The sequence below is a fragment of the Dermacentor silvarum genome, chromosome 7 (genome assembly GCF_013339745.2).
Source record: "Dermacentor silvarum isolate Dsil-2018 chromosome 7, BIME_Dsil_1.4, whole genome shotgun sequence".
In the NCBI taxonomy this organism is placed as follows: Eukaryota; Metazoa; Arthropoda; class Arachnida; order Ixodida; family Ixodidae; genus Dermacentor; species Dermacentor silvarum.
The window spans coordinates 34544660-34568197 of record NC_051160.1 but is presented as its reverse complement, the minus strand read 5'-3'; the positions used below and the strand labels follow the sequence as shown (position 1 = coordinate 34568197).

General features: G+C 44.3%; 1 protein-coding gene across 1 annotated transcript in view; it reads right to left on the bottom strand.

Annotated features, from left to right (window-relative positions):
• Positions 1 to 886: 886 nt before the first annotated feature.
• LOC119458789 (protein phosphatase 1 regulatory subunit 37-like) overlaps positions 887 to 23538 on the bottom strand; it is a 148627-nt gene continuing 125975 nt past the window's right edge. The window contains exons 11-13 of the mRNA XM_049671431.1: positions 17907 to 18116; positions 13497 to 14430; positions 887 to 9484 (exon numbers count right to left, since the gene is read on the bottom strand). Of these exons, the coding sequence (XP_049527388.1) occupies positions 9441 to 9484; positions 13497 to 14430; positions 17907 to 18116 (1188 nt within the window). The 3' untranslated portion in view covers positions 887 to 9440. The remainder of the gene's footprint in view (positions 9485 to 13496; positions 14431 to 17906; positions 18117 to 23538) is intronic.

Below are 23538 nucleotides of genomic sequence, written 5' to 3'. Positions count from 1 at the left end.
CAGCTGTGTTGTCCAAAGTGGGGCAGGGGGTGTTCCAGAGACGGAACACAAAGAAGTGTCCCTTTGAAAGAGCCATCCAAAGCATCTGTATGAGGTGACTATCTAATTCGATATAAGCTCTGCACACAAAATTGTACTGCACTTGCCTTTTCGGTTTTGTGCCTGAATCTGCTCTTCAAAACAATGTTGCCAAGAAACTGAAATATTGAAAATTGTTTGTCTTCGCCCTGACGTCACGAAAATTAATCAATATAATTTAATGGCGCATCTATGCAAATTTTCATTGAGTTGAACAACAGTGTATTTGCTGCTGCATTCCTAGGCTGTCAACGAAGGTGAAATAATTGCAAAAAACACACTTCTGCACGAAACGGAATTCTCCCCACTGGTGCAGGTCAGACAAAAACAATTGCCGTTGGGCTTAACTGCTACTTTAACAATCTTAAATGAATGTTGTGATCATAACCTTTATTTCTATCATGCATGATTACCATTCCTCACTGACGATTTTGCTCAAGTGATATAAAAAGTTAGGAAATTTGCAGGCGCAATTTGGAATCAGCTTGCACAAGGCAGGGGTAATTGGAGATTGCAGGGAGAGGCCTTCGTCCTGCAGTGGGCATAAATATAGGCTGATGATGATGATATAAAAATCAACTTAAACAAAATCCTGGCAGCAACTGTAATGCTTTGGCTACGTACTGTACCTCAAGTTTGCCAACTTTATTGCTCTTATGCTTTTGTGATAAAAACAGCATGCAATGGTGTCCCTGAATGATTGAAGGGCCTGTGACGGTTAAGAGTTAAACTAACCATTTGCAGTGTGACAAAAGATGTGCCTATCAGCACTCATCAAGAATGCAGTAACGAGATGCTGACCACGGTGCACTGTAACATGAACATCGATTTATTGAACAGTTATATACATTGAGAGTTGTCTGATACAACATCAACAGCATTTAAACACTGATGTAACGCTCAACGACAAGTTACACAGACTCTGTCAAAAACGTGAACATCTGGGAAGTAGGCTCTGCTATACAAAATAAAGGCTCTTTCGCTAATCCACCACACTCGTTGTCACTAATGACAAAAAAAAGAACACTACTATGTGCATTGGAGTACAGAGTACATCATACACCGTGATGTAGGGTGGTTATATGCAACAAGAAAAAAAAATGAAAAGATTGCGTACTCTTTCAACATCTCACTCCAAATATGCAAGCTTTATGTACATTTCACTCGTGTACCACAGGTCCGCAGCCTCACACTTTTCGATAATGCCAAAACGTGCGGAGCAGATGAGAACTAAAAAAGCACTTAGGGAACTCAAGAGAATGAAAGGAGGGATGCGACTATGATGAGATCCCACAACACAACTGCCTAACACATGCATCAAACAAAATATTTCAGTAAGAAACAACCACTGCAACTTTATAGTTATGCTACTATACTGGCATCTAAAGCCACCGTAACTGACAAGCAAAGTGATGCCAAACATATAGACGGGAACTTCAGGCACCTTCCCAGTTGCTATGCCCTCGATATATTTATTTAACAAGCAAAGCAGCGATGACATGAAACATGTTTCGGACTTGGTTTTGGCCTGACATATCAGCCAGCCATCAGCGTGTTCATTTAACAATGTGTGATAATAGCAGTGTTATCATGGCCAAAATGCATCTCATTTTGTTAGCAACTGTGGGGAGCGTACTTTCAGCAAAATTGCGGCGTGATCATTGTGCAATATGCAAAATGGAGACATTGACACGATGATGAAAGCATGCTAGAAGCATGTATCATGTGATTCCCAGTTCACACTTTTTTTTTCTTGCTCGTCAAATGCGCTGAATGTTTGCAGTGCTTGATGCCTGTGAATAATTTCACCAGTGACATAACATTAAATTCTGCATGGGCAACTGAGAAACATATACGATATGGAAGGTGCTGGAGTTGCGACTCCGAGCGTCCGACGAGGAAGAAATGATACAAATGTGCAGTTTAGGCATGCACACACCTTTAGAATTTCTCATAAGATATGCGCACCTAAGACTGCAACTCTGCACTTTTTTGTTGGCAGAACTGTTTGTAATGTCGGCTCCTCAAATCACAGACCCAGCTGCCCCACTCAACATCCGGTCAAACTCGGTGCGTCACATTTTCCCTAAACTTGCAACATCTTCAAGCAAAGCACGCAACAACTCCTCGATCAACACTTTGCTCCTGCACTCCGTGAGTAAAATGGAGACAGAGAAAGACAACAACAGCAAATCACATGAGATCAGTGTTATACATACGTGGCAATGGCAGAGAAAAGAGAAGTTTCTAAAGTTAGACACAGTATGTTCCGTGTTATGTATGTTTACCTATACATAATGCTACTTCTATCACAATGCATGCACATTATTATATCATCACCATCACAGGGCTGGAGACACCGGCCATGCACAAAAAGTTACAGCACACTGATTAGCTACCACTTTCCTACAGAGACAGCTAGGTGTGGCTCTGTTAGCTGATATTTACAGGTGGGTTCTTCGGCATCAATTCTTTCTTTTTATTTCTTTGCCAGTTGCAGTACATGGAGGCCGCTTTGCCACGACACAAGGTAAGAAAACGAGCAAAGTGAAACTACTGGACAAAGGTTGGATGGCAATGTAGAAGAGCTAGAGGAAACTCGTGGTTCCGATTACCTTCATCTAGAGCACGGGAGCGGCACTCTCCAAAGTGGGCAAGTAGTGCCTGCTGGAGACCACCTGGTTAGACAGAGTACTTCTTTCCTAGTTCACAATGGGCAGGGTGCGCACGCCTTCACTACTCAGTGTTTTCTTTAAGTGCACGTAATGATGTCCACTGCGACAGTCACATGGTTGGGGAGGAAAGAACGAAGGAAACATGCACATAAAGAAGCAACACATACGAGAGCTGTGTGTGTATGTTGCTCACCAGTGCTCTTTCCTTGCCAGCAGTAAACCAACTAACCCCGATTAACGCTCTCATAATATGGCATATGTCAATGCCAAGAGTGTCCAGGATAGGACAAGTTAGCTCAATCATGTCGGCAGCATTCAGCAAAACGTAGCTCTTAGGCGAGCTGAAATGCAATAGCTGGCGTAGACATGCAAAGAACTTGGCGAGGCGCTACGAAAGCGTCAAGCAAAAATGGCAGCTGCCCTGCTGAACTGGCAGTACATGGTTGGGATCACGATGCCTCCAAGGAGCGGCCTCCACTAGACAGCATGGACGCACCCTCAAACGCAATGCTCTCATGTTCTATACAGCTGTGAAGGGGTCTGTACATGCTATACCAGAAAATTTGCTGAAACAGGAAGTTGTGCTTTTTTTTTTTTTGCAGCTACGCACACAGCTACCTCCCCTTGCTGCCGTAGTAAGGTGTGGGAGATGGAGGAGGTCGTTCTGCACATGACAAGCGCCAGTGTGTAACTTGTGCAGTGAAAACAGTTGTGTCCTTGTTCAGCTTTTGTAGGCTTTCCCCTCGTAACACCACAGTGAACCTGTAGGTTCCCATCATAAAAATGAATTCTAGTGACGTAGCAACAGTACCATGCTTAGCCAGAATATTTCTAACACCAACGTCGTCACGCAGTATGTTGGTCAGAAACACATTGTGGGTGAGGAAAAGGACCTTGAGAAACTGAGAGTTGGTTCCCATGAAAGAAATGCACTCCAGTGACGTAGCAACAGTAACATGCTTAGCCAGAAAATCTCTAGCACCGACATTAAGTCACATAGTTTCTTGGTCAGAAACACACTGTAGGTGAGAAAAAGGGATCTTGAGAGACTGAGACTTAAAACAAGAAGTCACGTCGTCACACGTTTCTGCACATATGCATTTCTGCAAATATTTCAAACAAGCAAGACAAGGTATCGTAGGTTGCGTATACACTTATATCAAACCTCAGACATTTGACAGACATGCATAGTAGCTGACATCTGAACACTTATGAAATGTAATATCCAGGGTGTTAGATAGTGCGAAGGCATTTCTTTATCACCCATAAACTGGATTCATTTCTTCAACTGCCCTTTCCGTCCCATGCATATCCGTTGAATTCTAACAACTGTTCTGAACCCATGTCCAAGAACACACATCCCAACTTGGCACAGTTTTGAAATTCAGTGCTGATAAATGTTCTTCAACAATAGTGGGCAAATTTATATACACTATACGTGACATACCAGATGCTAATGGCATAATGCAAAAGATCTTCCAAAGATACATAATGGAAACCATTTGAACTTTCGCTAGACATCCAGCTTTCATCATCAGACACAGTGGTCCAATCATGCCGCGACTTGTGCTAATATTAAATGACACCAAGGGTGGAAATAGACAAAATAAACACTGTACACACACAAAATGATGCTATTAATGATTTTCGAATCATAATAATGGCGTTAAATGAGCCAAACTTTTACCTATGCAACTTCCTTAATTGCCATTTAGCTCGATCATGCCAGCAACATACAGCAGAACATGGTTCACAGTACAGCTGAAATGCAGTAGCTGGCATGGACGTACAAAGAACACACTTCAAACACAGCTAGAGCGCATGAGCCATCAAAAACACAGCCTTGCTTGAGCACTGTAAAGGAGAACAGGGCGCATGAATAATTCATACACATGACAATCAAAGTTTTATGCTACGTACACTGCAGCTAACACACTGCATATCACGAGCAATGTGTTGGAAAATCGCACATGCTTCTTTCAACACTTTAAACATAAAGATTTCAACATTTTCAACATGAAAAATCCGGGAAGACGAGTTTTTACCTAACCACGGAAATTTCAGCAGAAAAGCTGCTTGCAATGAAGTTTTGGTTGTACTATTGTAGACAAAAGACATACCCAAAGGGATAATTTTTTAGCTAGAATATGGCAAGACTTGGAAAGTAGTTTTTCAAGTAGCGGACAGATTAGGGTGCTTGATTAGAAGTTGGATTTGCAATGCACTGTTATTCGAATCAAAAAATAAATTGCATCATAGAAATTCTCGCATCTCATGTGTGTTTCATTTGTCTACAGTAGCACAGCTGAATTGGAAAGATACGTGGCACATCTCACTCATTTTTTTTTTCTAGAGAAATAACAAGCATATTCGTCGTATGCAATCTCGGAATGTCATAGCAAGTCCCCATATATAGTATGTATGCTAAAATATTAACAATATCAACTTTTAAAGGCATGAGCACACTTTTGGCATTGTGCAAACGCTCAATTGGAGAAGGATGTTCTGATTTCTGTATCTCCTTGGTAATATGTAGTGTCAACAATGCATCTTGGATCTTCGTGAAAATGCTTCAACATGGAAGGACATTTTGTGTTAACTGTTGCAGTTCCACAACGGCTGAGGATTGGACATGCAAACAACTGCCTGTAGCATTGTGCTTCACGGTAAGGACATGTACTTCCTCTCACTTTTGTAGCTTGTTGAGTGTTATATATCAGCACATAAAAATATATTACTTTATGACATCCAGATATTTACGCAGTTTCATTTTCATTACTTTCAAAGGCTCAGTCAACATGGTTAATTACTGCACTGGCTTTAAAAAGCAAGGCAGATGATTTAGTCTTTCATCAGATAAAGCGCCAACAGAGAATATTTCCTTATTCTTCACTTCTGTCACTGTCATTTCTTTATTCTTCAACTCCTAGCTGTCAGTACATTCAACATCATAAACTAATATGTCTCAAATAAGGTAAAACTCTGATAGAAACATTTATTTATTGCTCTCTTTCATGTCATTGGCACTTCATGTGTCAACCCTGCCAGTACACTCGACAGTGTCATAATCATCATCATGATAAGCCTAATTAGAGGTGCGCTGCTAGACAAAATACTCTCTCAGAGATCTCCAATCACAACTGCCCTACAACTACCCGTAAATTTCCTAGTTTTCATCACTTCATCTGATTTTCAGCTTGGTTCAACTTTGTATACCATGTCAGAAAAAAAGTTAGGCGTGCACATGAATCTGTACCAACTAGCTCAAAAGATAATCTATTGAGATGGGAGCAAATAAAACTGTGGCTATGCACTCAGCAACTGCGGCAGTCGAACAGTGGTTGTGAAAAGAGGTGTTCCAAGCTTCGAAGTTTTCTTTTGTCATGCTTGCTTTTGCTGGCTTAGCTAACAACAAGTGTGCAGGAAGATCTCACAGATGGTCGAGCGGAATGCGTTTGTGACATGACATCAACCACCGGAATGACGCATTTCAAGCAAACCTGGAAGAGCGGTGACCGAGCGTCATGTCGAACTGCAAAGCAGTGTTTGACAGCTGCTGGAAGCTACATGCATCACACGTAAGGTCATTTCACAAGCCTATAATCCCATTCGACAATGATATCAGTAGGAGGTAAACGAGCTCGACAGTGCCAGGAACCCTTCAATGTCAAGGGCAGGTTGAAACGTATGCAGAGATGGTATTTTGAAAACTCTCGTTATGACTCCTAATATGATGGTTATGTTGAGCATGCAATGATCACGAAAGCAAAAAGCAATAATTCACTACTGCGATGCCACGATGACGCCAATCACCCACTGTGACGAAGACAAAAGCATTCGGCAAACTTGAAACTTCATACAGTTACAGACATAAAATTTAACACCACGAATATTATTAAATGAAAACGGGGGGGCAAGTGTTTTGCCTGCGCTGCCAATATGGCTGCCAGACGTGGTTGCAGGGATGCTATTCTAGAAGCTGCAGTCGAATTCTACTACACAGTCGAATTCTGCATCTCGTCCTCACTGACTGGCTCCCTGGATGACTAAACCTTCTCAAATTAGCTCAAAATGCAAACGTGACAAAATTTGACAACATGGTGGGATTTGATGGTGTCCAGAGTACCAGCGCCCCAGCACGAGGATGATGAGTAGTACAGCTAAACCTCAATATAATGAATTCGGATATGATGAATTATCGAATATAACAAACTAAATCTGAAATCTTTTGTGCGAATATCATAATTTCACAAATATATGCTTATAACGAATATCGGTTGTAACAAAGGCATTTTCTTGTTGGATGCAACATTGTTTAATAAGTTTTGACTTTAAGTGGGATCGTTTAAAAATTTGTCCTCCTGTCTTCGAATGAGCTTCTTGAAATAAACTTCTTTGTGACCTCATTTATGCTCAGTTTTCTATTATGTACAACGGTTGTATTTCAGAACATTATAAGCAAGAAGAGACTGTTTCGGACATAAAGAAATAAGCACTAGCAGCGCGTGCAACTGCTTAAATATCCTCTAGATTTAGCGACATGCGTACTTAGATATGTCGAGATTTACTATTTATGTGGTCAGAATTGCCCAACAAAATGATTTATTCATGAATAGTAAAGAATCTAACTGCTTTAAAAAAGGTGCTCAAAGGAACATAGCCTCACAGGACAATAGAAAAAGACAAAGAGCTTTAATAACAAAGCCATGGCAAGAGCTAGAAAAGCCCATGTACTAACCATGGTTTTACCATAATGAATTAATGATTGCAGTTCCAGATTTTCATTTACTACTCTTAGTACGAGTCAATGGTCATAAACAACAACGTGGGCATGACTTGTGCCTATATACTTCATGATAAAGACACAACATAAAAAGAAAAACAAAAATGCAGGGTTCAGAAACAAACTATTCTTGACTTCAGGCCGAACTTCGATTACATTACTGATGACATAAATTACATTACTTATGACATTACGTTAGTTATGAAATAATTCTCTCAAACAGGCAGCCACTGGTTAAATTTTGAACTAAATTATTTAAATTTGAATAGTGATAAAAGAGAAGCAATGTAAAACAAAAAAATTGTTCTATAAAAAATGTGAAATGTGTCTGTCACTTTGCAGCCCTACAATGTACATTGCCAAGTATTCAGACGAGTGCAAAACAAACGATAAAAAATTTGACTGTGTGTCATAGCTATAATTAACGAACATGAAAGTTTAAAAACTCGTACAACTAACATAACGCCTTTACGTGAAATGTAAAATATGGGGTCGAAGTTGCTCTCTTTTCACTGTCATAACAAATTCAGCCCATAGCACCTTGCCAACCTGTCCTTCAGGAGCACAGTACCTAAAGTTGAAAACTCATGATTGCAATGACTTAAAATCCAAACAATCGATCTACGTGAAACGATACTTGAGCACTTCAATTAAAATTCAGGTGTTGATTCAGGTGTTGCAAAAATGTAACCCAGTTTCCTTTCTAAACTCAATGAACTTAGGTCAAACAGCTCAAGTGGTAGCCTATAATACTAATGGCATTTCTGCATTCCCTACATACTTGAAACAAAGACAATGAAAGTTTGACCTTAAGTCTTCACATAACGAGCCCTGAAATGAGCTGTCTATAGTGACAGGATGACAATGCCACAGGTAAGCCTTTGTGACACGAAAACAGAAGAACAGATAACAGATGCATGACACGACATGCATGCCAAATGTAGTCGCACATGGCACGACCACATTTAGCAGAATGAGCCTAAAATCGCTGTGCTCAATGCATTTTCTTAGTAACAGTTTTATGCAATATGAAGCTCAGTGTTGGGTCAAACAAAAGAAGCATGACACACACCAGAATAGAGACAATGAAAAAAAAAACAAGAGCTTGTGTCATGTATTGTATGAAATGCGACAGCTTTTCTTTTGTTTTCTCCATCGCCTAACCTTGACTTTCTTTTCAAGGACCAGTATAAAAGAGGTGTGTGCTGCCCTCCATAACAATTGCGACATACGAGCTTCCCGTTACAATGGCAACAACAGCATAAAATAATGACTGGCACTGACAAAGACAGCGTGTCTGCCACCAGTACTGCCCCACAAGGCCACAACTTTGTATGGAAACAGCCGAAAGTAACTGTTCCAAACACTCCTGCTGTGATTCAAACAGGAGAACAGTTTCTGTGTCACTTCAGTTAATGTCACCTAAACAGGGCTGCTATTGTTGCAGCTATAGCTGCTATCATTGGCAGGCTGCATACTGCAGTGACTGCTCAACAGTCGTCACTCAACAGCTGCGAACGACGAGTTGACGTAACAGGTGTGACCGGTACACACGAATCCAACGTGTTCACTTGTGACGGTAAAGCAAGACAACCATGAGCACGAAAACACTTGGTGAAAACATAAAAAACAAACAGCAGCTGCACGAGTACACACGCGTCACATGAGGCTGATAAAAACATTAAAAAGAAAAAAGAAGGGAGGATGTGTGGAAGCTGTCTGAGAAGGCGCAATAACTTAGAAAAAAAAATGAAATATCTTGCTTTGAATATTTAGGAACATTAGAAGTTTGAGAGCATGCGCAATAGTCTCTGGCAAGCGAGTCCAGCTTCTGTTCAGAACGGAGGCTCAGCTTTGGTGTGCTGAGTCCGGTTCGTTCGTTCGTGAGGTTGCAAGCGAGGCATTCATTCCGATGGGAACTTAAAGTCCACAGATGGCTCTGGGAAGGCTGCAAAGGACAAGGACACGGACATTTAGACAGCACGAAGCAACAACAAGAGATTACGCACATCTGCCAGCACAACTTGAAGCGCAGAGAAACAAACAAACAAATACAGTTAAACCTCGTTATAACGAAGTCGTATTTGACACGAAAATACCTTCGTTATATCCGATACTTTTATGAGCGTACAGCGTACATTCGCTACACACTAATATCAGTGAGAAAGCTTCCATATTTACTTCGTTATATCTGATAATTCATTATATCCGTGTTCGTTATATCGAGGTTTCACTGCAGCAATGCAACACTTATGCAATGCAACATACGTGATGAACAGAAACCAACCAGTTAGATTGATATGAAATGGTGTTAAAGAGAACCTTATGTATATTGGATGATAATCAGTAAGGTTTGCTGTGAATTGATATTGAAGAGCAGCTGAAGTATATGAGAAGCCAGCAAGTGAGGTTGGCTATGGTTTTTAGAAAGACACTGAAGTGCGCTTAGAACTCAAGAACACTGATGTTTTATAGCCTAGCATGATTGTGGTCGTGTGAAGGCAATATTTTCACATTGCTACGTTCTGTTGTGGAGATCCTGCGATTCAGGGCTTGGTGGCAGCAAAAGAAACATTCAGACGTTGCGGAGCACAGACAGGAACAACGTAAATTTCCATTTTAAGTTCATGTGACCATGTGTGAACATGAACTCATAGCCACAATTGTCGGGTTTTTTTTTTTTTTTCTGCTCTCGCACATGATGTGAGAGATGTGATGACAACCACTTCCACTGTCACTCTCGTCAAAAGCAGACCTGCCAACCTCGGAAGTTGAAAACTACTGCAGCTGAAGCCAAGAAATACTCCAATTTGGTGAAACCTAGCACAAACACTTTAACCATAGGACATTCGAATCGTGTCCCAATGTCCGTGCACCATTTTGGATACAAACAGACCATCCACTGTGCAGTCGGCATCTCCCTTGTCTAGAGCGTGGGAACAGCAGCTTCCGGGGCTTTCCGGAGCCAGCCAGCGACGTCTAATGCTAGCTGCTGGGTTCGACGCTAGCAACGTCTAACGGCAGTTGCTGGGCCCAAACGTACCCAGCACTTACCGTTAGACGTCGAACCCAGCAGCTAGCGTTAGACGTCGCTGGCTGGCTGGATCCGGAGAGCCCTGGAAGCCGCTGTTCCCACGCTCTAGACAAGGGTGACGCCGACTGTACATCCAGTTTTGGATATCCTACCACAGACGTCCCAGGGATATTCCACATGGACGTTTTTCGACTTCCATGTGAACATTTGTCCTCCAAGAGACTTTGTTTACGCGTTTTCTTGTATATTATTATAATTAAGTTTTCTTGCACGTTATCATGCCTACGGCTCATTGCAAGTTTTCTGACGCAATTTATCTTAAAAATTTCGGTTAGTTCAATAAACCCCTTGCGCGACAACAGCGCAAGAAAACAGGAATGGACAAAGACACAAGAACGACAGGAACACAGCACTATCAACTTGTGAAACCGTTCGAGTCGCTGCCCCTTTTTATAGCTTCTCGGCGCATGTTGGTTGCCAAACACAGGAGTGACACAAGACACGAATGAAAGAAAAAGGGGGGGGGGGGGAAGAAAATTGCCTCGAGCAATAACCACCGCTTCACATACAGTTGTCTATGTTTCAGCAGGGCCATTTCGATATCAATGAGGGCAACGGACGGCTGGTTGACGTATCTTCTCTCATTCATTCCTTTTCTTAGGGTTGCTTCTGTGTTTATGGCAACGAACCAAGAAACCAAGAACCAAGTGCGCCAAGAAATACTGTGTTGGCTACGAAAAGGACCAGCGACTCGAATAAATTTGTCAGTGCAAAGCCAGCACCACGTTCCCATGGTATTTTTGTGCCTTTCTCTGTGCCTGTGTTCTGCTTTGTTGTTGTAATTGTGAACCAGTGCCAAGTAAACAGTAGACAGCTGTTCACCGCTTATGATATAAGGCACTAAAAGTTCTGCAGATCTTTTCAAATGGCCTTCAGCTTCTCTTCAAACAGTCATAACCCCACACACGTGTTTCCAACACTGTGAACTGTTATATAACACAGTCTAAGCCAAACGATGGTCGTGCTTTTTATCAGTGATGATAAGCAATTTGATTCAATTCCGTATGAGCATGATATTGCTACTTAGGTGATGGAAGCGTAGCTGCTTCCCTACGATAGGCACACAAGCGTAATGCAGAAAAAAAATATGGCACCACGGCAAGCAGTGTGATGACATTTAGTGCTGTTTGCTTTGGGGGAAGTCTGACACTTTATGTCATCAAGTCCTGGTATCCCAATATATTCAAGCGAGGTGTATGTAATGCTTATGCACAGAATGGCGTTCACTTGTTTCCTACCATCACGACTGCATTTTGTGCAAATATACCAATTTCAGGACGAGTTTCACTATACCATCGCTGCCGCGAAGGCATGCCAGTAGTAGCTGGCCCTTAGCTGGACCTTAGCGTGTTGTAGGGAAACTATGGTAAGGAGCGTAGAGGTGTGCTAATATTCGGAACTTCGAATATTCGATTCGAATTGGTTAGTATTCGATTCAATCGGAAAGACACTTTTACTATTCGAAATATTCAAGCTATTAAAAAGTTCTGCTTGTCGATTCTTTAAGTCAGGTTTGCTGCAGCACAGCCATGTTATGCGGCGAAGCGTACCGAAGGTATTGCGGTGAAGCATATTCGCCATGCAGTGAAGCATATCAAAAGTAAGAAGGCACTATTACGGGGCCCATGCTGGTGCTTATGGGCACCTGACCCTTCATGCAGCTGGACAACACCAACCACCAGGCGGAAACCTCTGTGGGTGCTACTAATCGGGCTAACTGCTTAAAACATGTGGTTTCTAAACTAAACATTTCCTGAAGTAGCAAGCATTTGAACAAGTAGCAAACATGGCGTGATCGGTCTACTGCCATTTAACAAATACCGAGAGCAGTGCAATTAGACATGGTTACATCTTTACGGTGATAGCAGCTCTATGCATCTGGAAACAACAAGAGGGCTAAATTGTGTAACATTTGGAGGACAGTGAACGTGAACTAAGACAATCACAATCTCGCACAAGCATGGTTTCCATCTTATAGCTCATAGGGCATGGTTCGGGAAGTAAAACTTTGTAGCACTAAACTGATCGGAAGAAAGAAACACAATTTGAAGAGAAAATTATGAAGTTTGACGACCTTGTTTCATAGTGTTGCCAGAAGTGATAGCTTATGACACATATGACTAGAACACAATGGGACACTTTATATGAACAAAGATCTACAATGTGATGATGTTTTCAGTAGGACCGTCCTACACATAGTGCAGCAGTACCTTGACAAGGTGATCGACAGAGGAATGGCTACACTATATGGCAGTATCATTTCAGAAGTGTGCACACTAACACTGACTTTCCAGCAACAGTTTACACTTTAGCATTACCATTTTAACAGAACACCGCAACAAAACTTTCAGCATCGATTCTAGTGGGGACGGCGTCTTATGGTGCTGCGCTCCACACTACAACATTGGCCCTTATTGCATTCTGTGGCTTTATTGCATTCTGCGCTTTTCCACCAACAAGCATCTGCGATGGAAGAATGTTTGAGTACATTCTACTTTGAGCACGATGTTACCAGATGCCGCCACTACCAGCATTTCAACTGTAAATTTTCACAGTGCAGTCCACTTTTAAAGGGAATTAACAGTACCATATAAAAATGCTGACAGAAGCTATATCAGTGAACTACACAGGTGTGCAGAAAGGTGCCAGCACTGCCAACCGCAAGCCATCTGCTTCAAAGCTGGGAGATGGTAAACTTGCTGGAAGGACGCGTCCCCTTTAACAGTGTACTGCGCTGTACATAGTGGATAAAACTCCCTAGTATCTTTGAGCTGCTGATACTGTAGAGTTTCAAATCGGATCGGAGCCAATGTTAGCCAATGTCAGAGCCAGGACTCAAGCAATGTCATGAGGTACCGACACTCACCCCAGCCTTCCAAAAGCCGGGTCGGTGACAGGGGCACCGTGCTCCGCAAGTCAAGGCTTTCCAGCCTCTTGCACAGCTTGAGTGCCGTGAGCTTCTTGCGCGCGGCGCTGTTCGACACCGGCATGGCGGGTGTGCTCATCCGCCGGTCAGCGCGGCCGTTGAGAAGTCGGCCTCCCTCGCCCGTCGTGCCCTCCGGCAGCTGGAAGCTAATCTTGCGCTTCCGCTCCACGCCACCGGAGGACGGGGGCGCCGCCATCCCGTTTCTCGGCTGTGCCGATGTAGACACGGAGGGGTACATGAACCAGGTGGGACTTGTCCTTCCGGGCATCGGCAAGGGCGGCGCTGAAAGCGAGTCCTTGGCCTCTTCCTCTTCTTCATCTTGCTGCCCTCCCTCATCGTCTGCTCCTCCCTCTTCAAAGTCGTCTGCACTTCCTCGACGGCACGCTCCAGACGCCACCAGAATGGCGACAGGCTTCGACACTGCATGCCCGACGAAGTCGTCCTCATCGTCGTCCTCTTCCTCGTCCTCAATTTCGTCGTTCTCGTGGTTGTGCCCGTTAGTGTCATCGCGTTCATGCGACTCCGCTGCGGCATCCGGTGTCGCGCTCTCATCTTTCTTTTCAACAACAATGACATCGGTGCCCGCCGTGGCAGGTTTGAACCCATTGACAGGTGTCACAGTGAAGCGAGACGGCACGGAAGCCGGGGCGCTGTGGGAGCGCTCCAGGTTCGCCGACGTGGCGGCAGCGTCGGCACCGGCACTGCGGAGCTGCACGGCGTTGGGATTCTCCGAGACGGCCGGTCCGTTCTCGGCATCTGTCTCGAGGCAGACCCGGGAGACACGGAATCGGCTGGTCCCTGGGCTTGAGGGTGGTGCAGCGTTGCCACCCGTAACGGCGTTGACAGAGAGGCTCGTGTTGAATGGCGGCCGTGCCTGGATATCGATCAACAAATTTCAGAGGACCGAGAAATGCGAAACATAGTCGTGTTTAAACGCTTACGCACATAAGTGGCGTTAATGGGACACCTTGAATGTACAACACTGGAATGTGATTGGGGAGAAAACAATGTAGTATAGCTGTCTTGCAGTCAACAGTCAACAGCAAAACACATGTGAAAACTTTGAACACAGTACAAGAAGACGGGCATCCATCTTGTCATGGTTATTCTCTCTCCCCGTACGTTTTGCACCATTGCACAATATTCTCGAATATTATTTTTACACAAGAGGACAGAAGATCTGGGCAAAAACCCAACTACAAAGTGAGGAAGTTCTCATTTTTTAAAGCATAATTCAGATGCAACTTTGACGGTATATATCAGTCTCATGACAGCATATACCTGTTCAGCAAGTCACTTCTGCACGCAACATGTCTAATCAAATGTCATCAATTAAGGAATACTACTCATTGCTTTTGCCAACAGGTGCAACCAACCAGCTCAAAACAAGATTCTGCTACCATAACCGTTTTGCATAATTACTTGAAATGGTGGTCTGTGACCACGGCATAATCAGCAGCTGTAAATGTGCACTGGCCTCAATACAGACTAAGCTTTGCAAATGAGACACACTATGTGTCACACACACTGGTAGATTTGGCAAATCAGTTCTGCAGAATTCCGCTAGGTGGAATAAATGTCACGATAGGGAAAAAAATTGTCATCTACACGAATGTAGCACGAAGGTATGCACGAATCTGTTCTGCAGGATTTGACAGAACTGATTTACCATATTTAATGTCCTTGTGCTTCGAGTTGTCGAGATGGTAGAGCGACTGCTTTGGAAAGGCATTGGACCCGAGCTTGAATCTCGGCCCAGGATGAATTTTCCCCCAGTTGCAAAGCTTTCTTTGTGAGAAACCATACGGGTCTCCTTTATAGCTTTGTGCTACATTGGGTGGATGACAATTTTTATCTATCACACTGGCAGATATATGTGAAGTGAGAAATGTGCACGGCTTCTTGTTTGTTTTCTTATCTTTACACTTTGACTCAGCACGATAGTACAGTCATCTACAAATACCTCTGTGTAGAGCACTCAAGAGCTGGGCTGCAGAGCACAGAAGGAGTATTAACACAGTTGCTGATACCGGGCTGAATACTGCGTTGCCTCGGCATCCTTGTGGCTTTTGTGGCCACATGCCCTGTTTCTCAGAGCAGCCAGAAGCACACAAATGTTGACTTCAATGCATTGCAACGTAAAGAATCAGTGCTCTAGGCAGAGATGTGGACGACTGTACAGGCGGGGACTAAATATTGTGGACCATGGGAGCGTACGGCAAAATGGCAGCCTGCAGTGACGTCTAAGGGCAGGTGCCTAGAGTTTAGACTGGGGTTCGTGTCTTATCTAACTCGCAAGGATGGCAATTATCGAACTTCCAGCAGCCACCTATATCAATGCTCGAAAATTGCCGCAAGGCATGCTCCTGCCGCATCAGTGGCACATATCTTAAAGGGACCCTGAAACGATTTTGACGATTTTGTACAAACGTACTGAGTCGTTAGAGTAGGTCCTTCTGATCATTAATTGACGTATCTAAGTGCTCCACGTAAAGCGTGTAATTTATTATAAAGTTTTAAAAATGTACATCGCTACCGATTGCAGCACGCCAAGCGGCTGAGTTTTGTGCCCAGATGACGTGACTTGCCCAGAATACGTCACTGGGCCAGCTATCCGATTGGCTGCTCAGGGCGCATCATCGATAATTTTTCCAACATTATGGTGAACAAATGTTGTTCGTAATAGTTCGGATGTTAGTTAATTTGTTTTTATGAAAAGAAAGTAACAGAAAGAGAATGCACAAGGTCATGTATGACTACACAAAAAGCATTTCCGGCACCCAGCAAGTGTCGTCTGCTTGTGTTACAACGTTCTCCGTGTTGACGAGAGCTGCGCGGTCAGTGTTGGTCTTGTTCTTTCTTTTCGCAAGCACCATGGTTCGCCCTTTCGTTGTGGGCTGCAAACGCAGTGATCGGCGACATGTCAAGCTGCGACATCGTGCCCCGCTGCAAGGCAGCAGACGAACGGAGTGGCTGCAGCGCATCGGACTGACGGTATCCAAACGGCGCCAGCATCTATGCGTTTGCGGCCGTCACTTCGCGTCGAAGGATTGCCACAATAGAATTTAGCATGTCCGGTATTCAGGTGAACGCAAGCGTAAGTGTACTGGCCGTTTTACCACGTTTTACGTGATGAACGGAGGGGCAAACGTGAACTGCTTGCACGGTGCAGCCACCTGGGGGCACAAAGCTCAACCAAACACACAGCTAATATAGCAGTAACCAAGTTTTTTCTACTTTGCTGCTGGCTCAAATTTTTGGCAGGAGCGTAATCTTGAACACGTTGTCTTTTTATATGTTTCAAATGTTTTACACTTGGCTACAGGAATATTAGCTCTGTTTTTGGCTGTTTAAGCTCTGCACTACCAGATGGCTGGACCGTGCATGCCGATGAGGCCGCTCACGTACGTCTACGAAACTCCTTCATCACAGCGGTATGGAACGGCTTTAGTTTACGCCTCTGGCTATCCGTCAAAACACCCAGCCGCTGGTGGTTACCGGAATACTGGACACGCTCGGCGCTGCGACAGAACGCTCGCAACGCATGCTGCTTGATCGCTCTCGCAGGGGATCGACGGCCGGGCGGCTCAGCGGAGAGGTTGGAGAGCGTTCACGCGCTGGCTCCAAGACAACCGGAAGTAGACGACAACGTACGTCACAACATGACGTAGAGCCAGCGAAGGTGGAGCTTAGCCCCAATCACTCGGCGAACGAGTTGAGGAGGAAATGCATGGCTAGGGAGGAGGGCAACTTGTAATCGTCCGTAGCTCTCTTATGATATGAGACGCTTCTCTTAAATTTTGACACGAATGTTTTACTGCAGCTGTATCCTACACGTCTACAAAATTTGTCCAAACCGTTTAAGGGACCCTTTAAACAGTTGAGGAGCGATTAATGTTGCTTTACACGCCATACGCATTCCAGGGCATTTCGGCTGAATTCGGGAAGACGTTTTTCCCACACTGCCTCTGGCTTTTTGCACATTCACACCACTTGCGCATGAAAATATTGGTGGCAAATACATTAAACACAAGCTGATGCGTGCAGTTTGCATTGCAATTTGCATGTTATTTGTAATGGAACAACCAAAACGGCAAGCAGAATTTATGAGCTCAAAAAAAAAAAAAGGAGGTGCACTACTTTCTCTCTAGATACAAAAGGTACCTTCCAACTAAAGTGTCCAGTAGGTCTTCCTCGACTATGTTTATAAATGAATTTATTGACTACATGCTAGTATTTAAGTGGTCATGCTTACTGCAGTCTCTTATTTCTACAATCAGGAAAACTAATGAGGCCAAGTGCTAATGAAAGCTTGCTCCTAAACCTGCAGTGCTCTAGCCGCCAACACACCTGTGTAGTCACAGAAGTGGCCGCCACGATGGTGCCGTTTGCGAGGACTGCGGAGTTGGTGAGGTCCGGCAGGCAAGGCGCGTTGGGATCCGAAATGCCGTTGCAGACACTGGACACCGAGGCCAGCCGGAGGAGCCTCTTGTTGCGGCGGCACTGCTCGCCAATCTCCAGGAGGAGCCTTCGCTGGTCCTGAACGCTGTCCTTGGCGTCCTGTGCATGCGCACCAACCAAGGCGTACGTGTCACTGGATGTCCACACACCACGGAGCATTGTTCACCAAACTTTTGGCAATCGTGAACCCCTTTAAACCCCTTGGCAGTCATTTAAAGGTCAACTCCGGCCACTTTTCTACATCAATGGATGTCAACGAAATTCTCAGTGTACATTCCTCCGCACACTTTCGTCATGTCCTCAAAAAAGCAGGCCTGAGAGTTGTGCAGATTTTTTACAGGTTAATTTTGTTAATTCCTCCGAACCACCTGCCCTATGTGCTCTGCAGCTACAGGCTACATTGTGTTATGACGTAAATGGAATCATATGAAGAGCATGCTGGAAATGAATGACAGACGACAGCGTTGAGGAGCTGGAAATCGTGAGCTATTGTTTGGAATGTGAAGTTGCTGTGGTGAGAAGTTACGCTCTGTGTGGACCGGCAAGTGTTGTTGCTTTGTTGGCTGCACGAACTTCAGCCCTCGCCAGCCGCACACACAGTTTGAGCTGACGTTGATCGCGTTCAGCTGAGGTCAGGCCTATCACAGTCATCGACTTCTTGCATCTATGCTATCGGGGAACCTGGGCGACTGACCTGAAGCTAGTCAAGCCATGAGGGTGAAAAAAACTGATAATTTAGTACATTTTTCACCACATTGATTTGAAAAAGCTAGTTTTAATTTCGTACAATGCACACACAAAAAGCGAGAAGCGAAGACACAGTGCACTATCAACATCCGTGCGTCAATTGCTGTTCCCAAAGGCTGCCAGTTGTGCTCGCTGGCACTTATATAAATTAAATATGACTACACACATTGGTGTATTTTACGTATTGTTACGCTGACTCATTATTTCGCTTCCGAGGTGCACTGTTTGCCTCGTATCCCAAATAGGCAACAAGCAGAGGCCCCTTCAATACAGCAGCGTAAACAACCACCTCGTTCAGCTGCCAAAGGTGTCAGTACTGGTATCGGCATTTCCCTGAGAAAACTACGTGCTCTCTAAATAAATGATCATACACGCGAAGTCTTCACCTATGTCTGCTTTATGGAACACATGAATTGTGTGCATAAAAAGAGCACAAAGAATGATAAGTAGGCAGAATAACAAAGCGTACTACTGTCTCCCGCTCGCTGTTTTTAAGGTGTTTGATCGCTCATACCGGCGCAACTCAGAGTGATGCAACATTGCTTACATGCACAAAATCTCGGTGTTTTGCTATGTTTTGACATTACTGGATACCACTGCTGTGCGGCTTGTATTATATTTCAAGCAAACGACAAGTGGTCACTGTACTATGCCGATGTAAACAAATGAACCAGTCAGTGCTTTGGACACTCAGTGAATTTCTCCCGGGGAAATTGTGCGCTATATAAATCGACATACATATGTGGAAAGCAGCACCCTACATCTTATAAGGAGTATGCGAAACACTTCCCTGAGAAGGGGTAGAACACCTAAAAGAGCAAGCAGCAAGTATCAAATCAGTGGTTAGAACTACCCCTGGTCATCATGTAGCAACGCGATGTGTTGAGTTGGGTGCTGGCTCTCGTGGTGGCGAGTCGAAGGCAAATGGCGATTCATGGCTACTGAATTAGTCGGAATCGTGGCTGTTGTTGTTTGACAGCTCTGAAGAACTGGTGCAGCTGACATTGTCGCCCAAAGACATTGTGTGCCAATGGTCCGTTGCAGTCATGAATCAGCTGAGCGTCTGCTCTCCACTGCTTTCGTTCTCCAAGCTGGCAGGAGTGGCATGCCTTGCGTGCCTTTCCCACTGGTGTGCCGCTCGTGACATCACACAAAGATGTTTGCTTGGCTGCTCGGTCAGGTTTCAGTTACGTTTTCGCATTTTTTTGCCCATTTTCTAATTATTTTCGAATTTGCGGAGTGATTCTACTATCACATGTGTGACAGGCAAGTCTTAAGAACCTAAAAATTCCATTACCTTGACATGATCATAAAATCACTGGAGTGGCCTTTAAGGATCCCCTTGCATGTTTATTTTCTTGACTAAAGGACCCCCCAACTAGGCTCCTTTGGAAATTTGGTTATACACTAGAAGTTGTACAGTGGTATGCAGGAACAATTGAGCCCTTCAGTTCGCCTTCCTCTCATTCACTGCGTAGTGAAGATCTTGACTCTGACATCATTGATGGCTTCAGGTAGCATACGGCGGTTTATTGGCCAGTTTGCCTGCTACGAAGTTCCCGTACTCCGTGGCTTCGGCATTTAAAAGGATGCTTTACATACCATGCCATGGTCGTCAATGGCGTGGTTAACCCTCCCAGAGTCAAGTCTTGTGCACATATGCACACAAATATGCAAGAAAGCAGATGGGGAAAACAGTTGTCGTGGTAGCAAATTGGCAGAGCATCGCACACGTAATGCGGGAAATGTGGGTTTAGCTCCCACTGGCGGCAAGCTGCTTTTTCCATCCTTTTTCATTTCCCTTTACCTTAGTTATCACTTGTACATTTCGATGAAAAAACAACAGGCAAATTTCCCCTATGCTTTCTTTGGCTTTATTTTCTGTTTGCTTCCCATGTTTGTGTACAGAAATTTTTAAAGAGGGTTTCGTAGTGGCTGAGATGGAAAGAAATGAAATGTTGCAAGGCTATGTTGTGAAGAGGGAAACTACTTTCCCCAAAGCAGGCGCTCTCTCCTACTGCCTCCACCAGTGCCCATAAGTGACATTCTCTGCTGCGTTCTCTAAACTCGAGCCAAAGGAACACGATGCCGGTAATGCATATGTCATTAGCGACCTAAAATGACTATTGCGTAGAGAACTTTATTTGCTCTCTCCCTCACAACCACTTTTTCTTGCCTCATGGCAAATTTCCAGAGACAGTTTGATGCGCTCGGCGTTTCATGGGAGTGCCCGAGCTGTGCATATGCTGCTGCTGGTTATTTGTGGGTCGCATGTGCTAAGCCTACAATACGGAAGCACTTCACTAGGGATATCATCTCTGCTGTCGGGGAGAGTGACCCCCTATGAGGTGATGGACACACATGTTTGAATTTCCAGCTGTTCTTGCAGCATACGCCCGAGCAATACGTTAAGTTTTGCAAACATGATTGTCACTGTGTGATGTACGCACTGTACTCGTCCCTTTGCGATGGCAAAATCTGATGAGCTGACCTTTAGGCAAAAACATACGCTGACAATTAAGCTCGAGTCACTGCAACAAACATTCACAGCTGTTAAATTTAGCTTGTGTTCTGCAATCACTGAAAAGCGGTGTTCCTGTCAGGAACTACAACACTGAAGTCATGTTCAGCTTATGATGGTAGATGTCGCAAGTCTGATTAGCATCAACGGCGCAAATTGAACTTGTCAATTTGGTTAAGATATTAACATTGGGTGCACACCATATTAACGTCAAGAGCACATCTTCACACAAATAGGTGCGAATAGGATGTGAAATAGGAGATTATTTGCGTCACAAAAGCGGAGGTGGCCATCACGTGGTATCACAATTAAACAACTCAAGAGCGTGCCAGTCAGCCCGACGCGGTTGTTGAAAGCCATACAGTGACTGTATTGCCGAAAGATGCCAAACTGGCCCTTCCAATAGTTCATTCCCATGGAAGCACAGGGCAACCTGCTCTCCTGTTTTGTCTCGTCAAGTGCTGAATGGACTCAGCTTTCAGCAGCACGGTCATAGTGTGTGTGTACGTGTCAGTGGTGTCTTTGTTACTACAAGACCGTCTTATTAGTACCTTGCCTATTCAACAAAAGAATGCTCACCAGCTTATCTCTATGTAGGTTTACGATTACTCTTTTGAGCAAATGCATTCAATCACACTCTCTCTACCCTTCAACCCTTTGTGTGGGAAGGCCTACATAGGTCAAACTGAGAGGTGCTTTAACAACCGAGCAGGGGAACACGAACGGTCAATCATTAATAGAGGCAAGGCGCATCTGCCTGCACATTGCCTGGCTTGCAAGTGTGAACCACAGTTTAGTGAGGTTCATATTCTGGGCGGAAGTAAGGATACTACTGCTCATCAACTTTTTGAAGCTTATCATATTCGAAAAAGAGGCACGGATTGCGTCAGCGACACGTCGATCTGCTTATTTGATAGCGAGACACGCCTTTTTGAATTTTCTTTTTCTTTGCCATGAAGACCTTGTAAGCGTGCGCTTTAATATCTATTTTTTTCCTGTTTCTCCAGGGCGACCCAATAAATCAGTTGAGTTAGCGCCCGTGGTGTCTTTTCCTCTTCTTTGCCTGTGCTTCTTTGTGCTACCATGGCTTAAATGCGATCGTAAAACACTTGATGCTGTACGCCCCAAGTGGACCAGGGGCTCACCTGATTGGCCTGTTTGGCTGGGAACTCGCGTCCCCTCTCTCCTGGCAGCTTAAGCTGACCGTGGGAAAGAGCTCTCGGACGAATATAGACGGTGCAAACTAAATTCCAATTCTCTTGGTCACCCTTATTTTTGCTGGCCAGCCTCGCTGAAGGTCCTCAACCTGAGGTGGGTGCGTACCTATTCACTGCTCCTGTTCTGAAGGCTACGCCAAACAGGCACGACTCACTTCACGTGCGTGGTCATAGTGTGCCGGGTCGTCCTTGGAGGCTATATCGAGCTGAAGGAACATTGCCCTGGTAGCAAGGTTGTTGGGAGCCATCCTCTTGTACAGTGGCATGTTACAGTGTTTTCTAATAGTGTTGTGTCAGCTTTGAATTGTGGGAGCTCCGGCTCATGCGCACCGTGAGAGTAGGGTGTAGCACTCAGTCAACACCAAGGTATTTGTCTACTAAATGCCTTCCTTGTACTTTGGGCCTTCTGTTTGTGCGGCGCTCTGTCTCGCTACCTGTGCAAACCGAACGAGCGTTTACTTTGGGCACACGAATCACACACGGCAGAGCTAATTGCCTCCCTGTGCGCTCGGATCCTCGAACCCATGCGGTGGTCTAGGTGGTTCCTGGTGGAGCACCATGTGAAACAGACCACAAGCTGTAGACAGGCAGATGAGCAAGACCACATCTCAAAACCAGCCATCGTCTTGCTCTACTCTAACTACAACAGTGCCAATTGCCTTTCTGCAGTTCATTTACATATATTTTCCATTATCTGTGACTTGTCCTTGGTTCACCATTTCTATCTTCACTGTGCAAGTTTCTCAACGCTTCCCTATATTTGTGATTAATTTTTTTGTACGTCCCATTGTTTTTGCCAATTATTTGTTGTTGTTTGGTTGTACAAGGCAGGGGGTCAAAAGGTTATAGGATGTGAAATCTGCGAAAACACTGAATATATTTCCAGCGCCTGGGCACGGAGCCTAGATTCCAAATGTGGTATGTGTACTAGTGTATTAGTGTGTAATAGTGTTGCAGTACTCTAATGGCTGCAAGCTAAAACAGGGGCTAATATTTGACTTTCTCGTGTAACTCCCATCCCGTTAACTGTTCACCC